Source organism: Eucalyptus grandis, chromosome 4 (genome assembly GCF_016545825.1).
Source record: "Eucalyptus grandis isolate ANBG69807.140 chromosome 4, ASM1654582v1, whole genome shotgun sequence".
Taxonomy (NCBI): domain Eukaryota; kingdom Viridiplantae; phylum Streptophyta; class Magnoliopsida; order Myrtales; family Myrtaceae; genus Eucalyptus; species Eucalyptus grandis.
In genome coordinates, this window is record NC_052615.1 from 27,813,793 (window position 1) to 27,820,812 (window position 7,020).

The 7,020-nt window shown below is 43.7% G+C and overlaps 1 protein-coding gene across 1 annotated transcript; it reads right to left on the bottom strand.

The window, feature by feature from the left end:
• Positions 1–355: 355 nt before the first annotated feature.
• On the bottom strand, positions 356–4,275 carry LOC104441601 (glucan endo-1,3-beta-glucosidase 11). Its single transcript, XM_039311618.1, has 4 exons — positions 4,047–4,275; positions 3,624–3,963; positions 2,730–3,513; positions 356–935 (listed from the first exon to the last, which is right to left on the bottom strand). The coding sequence occupies exons 1-4, from the start codon at positions 4,105–4,107 to the stop codon at positions 867–869; spliced, it is 1,254 nt and encodes a 417-aa protein (XP_039167552.1). The 5' UTR covers positions 4,108–4,275; the 3' UTR covers positions 356–866.
• Between the last annotated feature and the right edge of the window lie 2,745 nt (positions 4,276–7,020).

The following is a 7,020-nucleotide window of genomic DNA, read 5'->3' on the forward strand; positions in this document are numbered from 1 at the left end:
CTCAAGTCCGATTACGATCACCTTGAATCCGAGATATCACCACGAGCATCAACATTAGGGACCTGAATTCTAGGGCGCCCGCAAAGAGAGATCAGCTAGAAGCGACCGACAGCCCATTTATCACCCACCTCTACTCCCTGACTCCTAGAGTAGATATCCATTAAATTTTACCCTGACGTTTTGCATTAACTTCTTTGACCTAGAACCCTCGGTACAATTGCAAATGCTGCTCTGCTGTTTCCTACATCATGTCTATCACATCATCCATGAAAGGAAGGCCATAGCGTCCTTTTTCTTGTGCTCCTATGCAGCGGTAAAATCATGGGTGGTCACGTTAGCCAAATGGAAATGATGGTGCTTTTGTCCCACACGCCCCAGATAGGACATTTTGGAATAGAATAGCAATAAAATGACAGTACATTGGCATCTAGGAATTATTGAAGACACTACACTGCACAATTCTCTCCCCCACCAACCTCCCCCAAAACGCCAAAAAAGAAGTGCCAAAACAATTACAGTTCATAGCCAACCAAACAGAAAAAAGCTACCACTCATTTCGCATTTACACGTCCCACCCACTTGATGTCCCTACTCTCTGTGCATTTCTCTGATGAAATGGACCCAAGTGCAGTACCAATAATAGCAAGTGATGTTCTCGAAAGCACTCTCTCTCTCTCTCTGTGCAACTTGTGCTAGAGCAGGATGCGACGGGGAAGATATGATGGATGGGAGAGACACTCATATGCCCGTGAATTTTGGGGAGCTGATTTACAAGCAAAAAGAGAATCCAAAAAGTCTTTCACCTTCTTTTTAGATAACCCACTTCGTTGATGATCACCCAATTCGAAATAAGACGGATTCATGCTTCAAAAGACGAGCTTGATCAGGAACAGAGCCAACATGAGACATGCCGCGCCTAATGATCGAAGTTCGTTCTGCACGCACACAGTACACAATGTTTTGTCAGCCTAAAGACGCAAAATACTCTTCTTTAGCCAGAGCCAAATCGAAATAGGGAGGAAATAATTTCAACCCATCGCATTAAATCTCTGTTATGGCCGGGAATTGCCCGAAAGAAAGGACTATGGCAATAGACTATAAAGCTCCAAGAACCAAAGCATCATAAACACAAAATGGGAATAATTTGAGCAAGTTCAACTTTTTAACATTTTAAGGAACAACCTCCAAATTAGGGATTCCCAACCCCGACAGCTAGACGAGCACAGGTGAAACATCAATTCATCACTAATGTCCTTTTGTCGCAGAACTTTGAAAAGAAGAAAAAAAAACAAGCATGTTCAGTCATTCATGCTTCAGAGAGTTAAGATCAGAAGTGAGAAGGGGAAACACAAATAGAGCTAGCAAACGAGCCAAAGCTGAAGGCAATGTGGATGTAGATTTAAGATCTGAATCTACAAAGTTAGGCCAAAAAAAGATCTTAATCTTCCAGGTTGGTCGGTCAGTTCTTTTGAAAGTGCTCGGACAAATCAAGAATTAAAGAATTCGTCCAAAGGGCGAATCTTTCTTTACTTGGACGATGAACCTTCAAATATTCTACTCGGATTTTTACGCACAGCATCTATAATCTAATCTAAAAGCATAAAGTTCGCACCCCAAGTGAAGAAAAAGAAAAAAGCAGAAAGCTAAACAAGAGAGATATCTGCCAAAAAAGCCGTTGCACATTCTAATGAACTTAGTTTAAGGCATGCGATGTCAGAGATCAAGCAGCTCTTCAGCTCCAAAGGAAGCCCCACATGCACCCCCCAATTCAGCACTAATCACACGCCGGATCTCTCTATTTACCAGATTTTAAGAGGTAGGGAAGGCGCTTAATCTAATGACACTGTCGTGGATCGTGTAGTACAGATGCACGTTAAGTAATGCTCCGAGAGCGCCTAATAATAAATCAACTTTCACGTTGGTCGACGGACACGAGATATCAGACCCTGATCTCAGGCTACTGCGGTCTGCCATCGAGGAATTTTAGCAGCATCCCTTCCCAGAACGTGAGAGAGGGTTGCTTGGTAACCCAGACAAAAGATTGATAAGACAAAGAATTATTTTATATTTCGGGATTGTTTGTGAACTCCTTGATTGGATGAGTCCAGATAAGACTTAGGATAACTCCATCGGGCTCCAATAATGAGGTACAGTAAGTGTTGAAATGAAATGCAACTGAAGCCCCATTTGATTTTTTTTCGTAGTGTTTTAAAAATTTTGACAGAAAGTCAAAAGGTACACGTCTGACTTTCCATCCATAATGAGAAATACATATGCTTGAATTGTGAAAAAAGTGCAGAGGCTCACATGGTTTTAAATGACCTTGATTGTCCACATGACCGTTTATATATGTGTGTGTGTGTGTGTGTATATAGAGAGAGAGGGGGAGGTTTTAGTTATATATTTTTAAATGATTAAAACTTGCCAAATTGAAATCTCAAAAAAAAATCAACAATTCCATAGTTGGTGAATGAAAGCCAAAAAGAATGCATCTTCCCCAGTAACTTAATGTAATTCCTTTGAAAAATATGGCGCTATAAATTTACTAATAAATTTACTAATAAATTCACAAGCTCCTCCTAAATATTAAAAATAATTTAATTTTTCAAAACTAGTCCTATATTAACCACACACTTATCCCAAAGAAGAAAACAAACAAAATATCCGGAAAATCGAACAGAATATAAAAAGAAGAAAATGTTGAGAAGCAAATCATTGCCAAAACTCACCGCGCCGGAGGAAACGGAGAGGTAGCCAATCGGTGCCGGTGGCGTCCCGTCGGAAGCGCTCCCGCCCCCGCCCCCGCCCCCGCCGAACCCTCCAGAGCTCGTCCCATTGCTCGTCCCGCCGCCGCCGCCGCCGCCGCTGCTGAGCGTGTACGACGGCGTCCCGTCCGGCTTGAACAGCCCGTAGTTCCTCTCCGACATCGGCCCGGGCTTCATGTTCTCGTTGAACAGCGCGAATACGTATATGTTCAGGTCGGAGTTCGGCTTCATCGGCGTCCCCTTCTTCTGCTTCACGATCTTTATCAGATTCCCATTGTACTTCTTCGCGTTCTCCGGCGTCGCCCCGACCTCGTCGTCGTCGCCCCTCGATGGCCACCCCGTCTCCGACACGTGCACCGTCATATTCGCGTACCCGACGGCCGCGAGCGCCGAGTGGACGGCGTCGATCTGGGCGAACAGCATGTTCTCGTAGTTGAGCCCCGTGGAGGGATCGGTGATACCCTGCGACGCCTGGAAGAGGACGAAGTCGAGCGGGACCTGCTTCGGGTTGGCCTTGTACGCGAAGTAGGGGTAGGCATTGATCAGGAACGACGACCCGGTCTGGCATTGGAAGTCCAGGACCTGGCTCACGCGGCTCGCGACATCCCGCCGGAATCTGCCCGTCGACGGCGGGTAGGAGGTCTCGAGGATGGCCAGCGAGTGGGCTGTGGTCACGGTGACCTGCTTGTCGAGGCCGAGGCTGGCGAGCGCGTCGTGGACGTTCTTCATCGCCGGCATGAGGAGGTCCCTGAAGCACAGCAACAACAAGACGGTCGACAAATTTTACATACAATGTAGCGAATTGACGTGAATTCGCGGTTCGAAATCGATGCGGGAGCGTGAATCGACGGGCCTAACCTGAGGGAGGTGTCGTTGGAGGTGAAGACCTCGTTGCCGACGGCGATGGTGGTGATGTTGGTGTCGGGGAGGAAGGACTGGACGTTGCTCTTGACCCAGGAGAGGGCGTTCTTGGGGTCCTTCATCTGGACCAAGAACTCGTTGCCCAGGCCGACCGTGAACTCGACGCCGGTGTGGGCGAAGGCGCAGAGGACGCGGGAGTCCGCGTCGTAGAGCTTGACCCGGGTGGCGCCGATCGACTTCACCAGCGTCACCGCGTGGTCCGGCGACGGCAGGTTGTTGGCGATCTGGCCGTAGTTGACGCCGATCGGGGCCGCCATGGCCGCCACGCACGCGAGGCCTGCAAGCGGAAAGCAAACCAATCAAGGTGAAGAGCACATTGGAGAGAGAGAGAAGAGGAAGAAGAAGAAGAATGTTGCTTACCGGAAATGAGGAGGAGGAGGAGGAGGAGGAGGTTGGACGGAGGTAATGCGGAGGAAGCCATGGCGGAGAGAGGCGGAGAGATGGAGACTGTGAACGGTGGAGAGAGAGAGAGAGAGAGAGAGTTGCAGTGGCTGTGTTGATGGAGGAGGAGGAGACTGTGGACTGATACTGAGAGTGGGGAGCAAGAGAGCTGGAGTGAAAAGAAAAGGAGTGGAGAGGAAGGAGGTGGAGGAGGTGGAGGTGGAGGTGGGGCTGGGTTGGGGGTTGGGTTGGGGGAACGTGATCTTTGAAGGGACGTTCGGAGTTCGGCTGAACGGGACAGGGCTTACTTGGTACTCGCCAGGGCTGTGTCCCTGTCCAAGCTTAAGGTTCATCTTAAGGTTCATCCATACATCATCAATTAGTTTTTTTTTTTTTTCTTTGGTCGGTCGATACATCAATTAGTTTGAGCGCGCAATTTTCACACTGCCAAGGCACATGGATAGCCCCTAGAATCGTTTATGATGGATTAATACCACAAACAACTATTAAATTCATTTCAAATTGATTTTTTTATCATCAAAATCACAAATTGATGTAACTATGATAAATTTATCATTAAAACCACAAATTGATATACTTATGATAAATTTACCATTCGTTAGTTTCCGTTAAATTTTACCTTCAAATTATTGAAATAGTTTGTCAATGTACTAGTTTTGAATTTTACCCTTTGTTAGTCACAAATGTATCATTAATTCAATTTAACATAAATTAACATAAGGTAAATTGGTACAGCTCTTTAGTGGTAAAAAAAGATTAATTTTGGTTAATTTGTTACAAGTACATTGATTTAGGGTTTTTTGTGATCAAAATATTAATTTGAGATAAATTTATTATAGACATACTAATTTTTGATATTTTGTGATATTTACGCTAACAAGGTAATGCTACGAAAGGATCTTAGTGCGACCAAAATGCCTTATCAACCCTCAATAGGCCTTCTCTTCTAATCAGCCCACTTGGTTCATCCTCTCGAAGCCCTTCAAGAGATGGGATCAAGCAATGTTGGTGTTTTCCACGTCTTATCTTTTGGCACTCATGCAATGCCTCCAACGTTTACTAGCACCCCATCGAAGCATCCGGGTGGGCCGTCTGTCTAGGAATGAAGGCTTGAAGATTTGCACAGTTGCGACCCCATGATTCTGAGCAATTCTGACTAGAAACTGCTTGGGAAACGGTCAAAATAGCTTGTTATACCGCAAGCGCAGCCTGGTACTTGACTACACGGTGAAAGGACAAGGAGGTTGTTTCTTCAGTTGTACGATGCTTGGCAGGGGTAATGAGTTGCATACTTCGAGAATCCATCCACTTCGACATTGACGGTCGAAATTTCTCCCGCTTTAGTCGAGCACGTGATGCAGTCCAACGGCACACTCTTCCGCGGTCTTGTCCGGACCGTTGAGCCAGTTTAAAGGATCGTGCGGCGTGCACCATCCTCGGTCACGAGTAGCACGTCACCCGACTCAAGCGCACGACTTTCCAATACTCAGATACTCGCATGGTTTGAAGAAACATTCGTAGGAAGCGAGAATGAAAACGGGTCGTGTGAAAAATGTCGCATTTAATGGTATTAATCAACGGTAATAAGCAATGTACATCTAGGGACTACCGAGATCGAAAGTTCGAGTAGCTGAACTTTTCTAAAGAGTTTTAAAGACATTATTTATTCTAGCACGAGTAGACATTACATGTGTCTGGCTTGACACCATCTAGAAATTATAAAAAAAGAAAGAACAAGAAAATATGAAATCTCGAAAATATTTATACGTCACGTTGACGCATGCTTGTCCCAAGTGGAGGCGGACCTGTCGAGGCACTCGCGAAGGATTTACAACATCAATGCACATTTCTAGTAAAAATTGCACTTGGTTTGTGAGAACGAAGTAGAGATAAAACTCATTTTTTAATTACAAATTAGAGGGTTTTTCGTGAATATCCTTGTTATGCCACCTAGGATTTTCTAGGTACAAAACCATGGAAAAAACAGTCAAAGACAAACTATTCTTGAATGCAGATGAAGCATTTAAGTCCACTTCATTTTAGTTTTTATAGATCTTGAAATCATATAAGACTCACATGATCTAATAAGTAAGATGGAATGGACTTCATATTTACTATACTGGATACATGCAAGATTTGCTCATTAGAGACATTAAGTATAAATTCGAGAGCAATTTTATAGAAATGAAAACACAATGTGGGATTTCCCAATTGAGCCAACACATAAGAGCTTTTCATTGGAAAAGAGCGATTTAGTTGAATAATGATTGTAGCATTCACTGTAACCTAGTTAAGGAAAAAAGATATTTTGTGAAATATGACAAGCCTAATTTGAAAATAATCGCCTCCCGTTTTTTAAATAAAAAAGACATTCGCCGTAACTTGTACGAGAAAATTTAAATAAGTGAGTCGCATTCAGTATCTAATTAAAAAATTTGTCATAATCTTTTACAGCTCGAATTATTTGCCATGTGAATTAAAAATGCAGTCATAATATAAAAATGAAGCGAAGTTTACATAGTGGGTTGTATCATATATCAATTGAATTAAACGAAGCATGACCTCGAATTTAAATAGCCCACAGCTTTCAATTTTATATATGGAAGGTTGGGATTTGAAGCTTCACTGATCGAGTTGGGGATTCCCACAGCTTGGACTTTTGGCAACAGCTCCTACTAATTTTTTTTTTCCATTGGGAACATCAAATGGTTAATCGTGCTGCAGTCAAGTTCAACCATGTAGTATCCACAGGTTTATATATGATTCACGGACTTACCCTTTCAATCGATTTTTAACATGATTGGACACGTCCGATTAAGCAAATTAACATTTTTCTTGTGTCAATATAATAGTGCGCTTATGCATATCTAGACACTTTTTTTTAGGGGGGGTCGAAATATTTACACATTGAATAAGATGTTATATATGCCAT

Coding starts and splice junctions, on each gene's coding strand:
- LOC104441601 (XM_039311618.1), bottom strand. CDS start 4,107: ATGGCTTCCTCCGCATTACCTCCGTCCAACCTCCTCCTCCTCCTCCTC. Junction 3,964..4,046: donor CCTCCTCCTCCTCATTTCCG/GTAAGCAACATT, acceptor TTCCGCTTGCAG/GCCTCGCGTGCGTGGCGGCC. Junction 3,514..3,623: donor TCCAACGACACCTCCCTCAG/GTTAGGCCCGTC, acceptor GCTGTGCTTCAG/GGACCTCCTCATGCCGGCGA.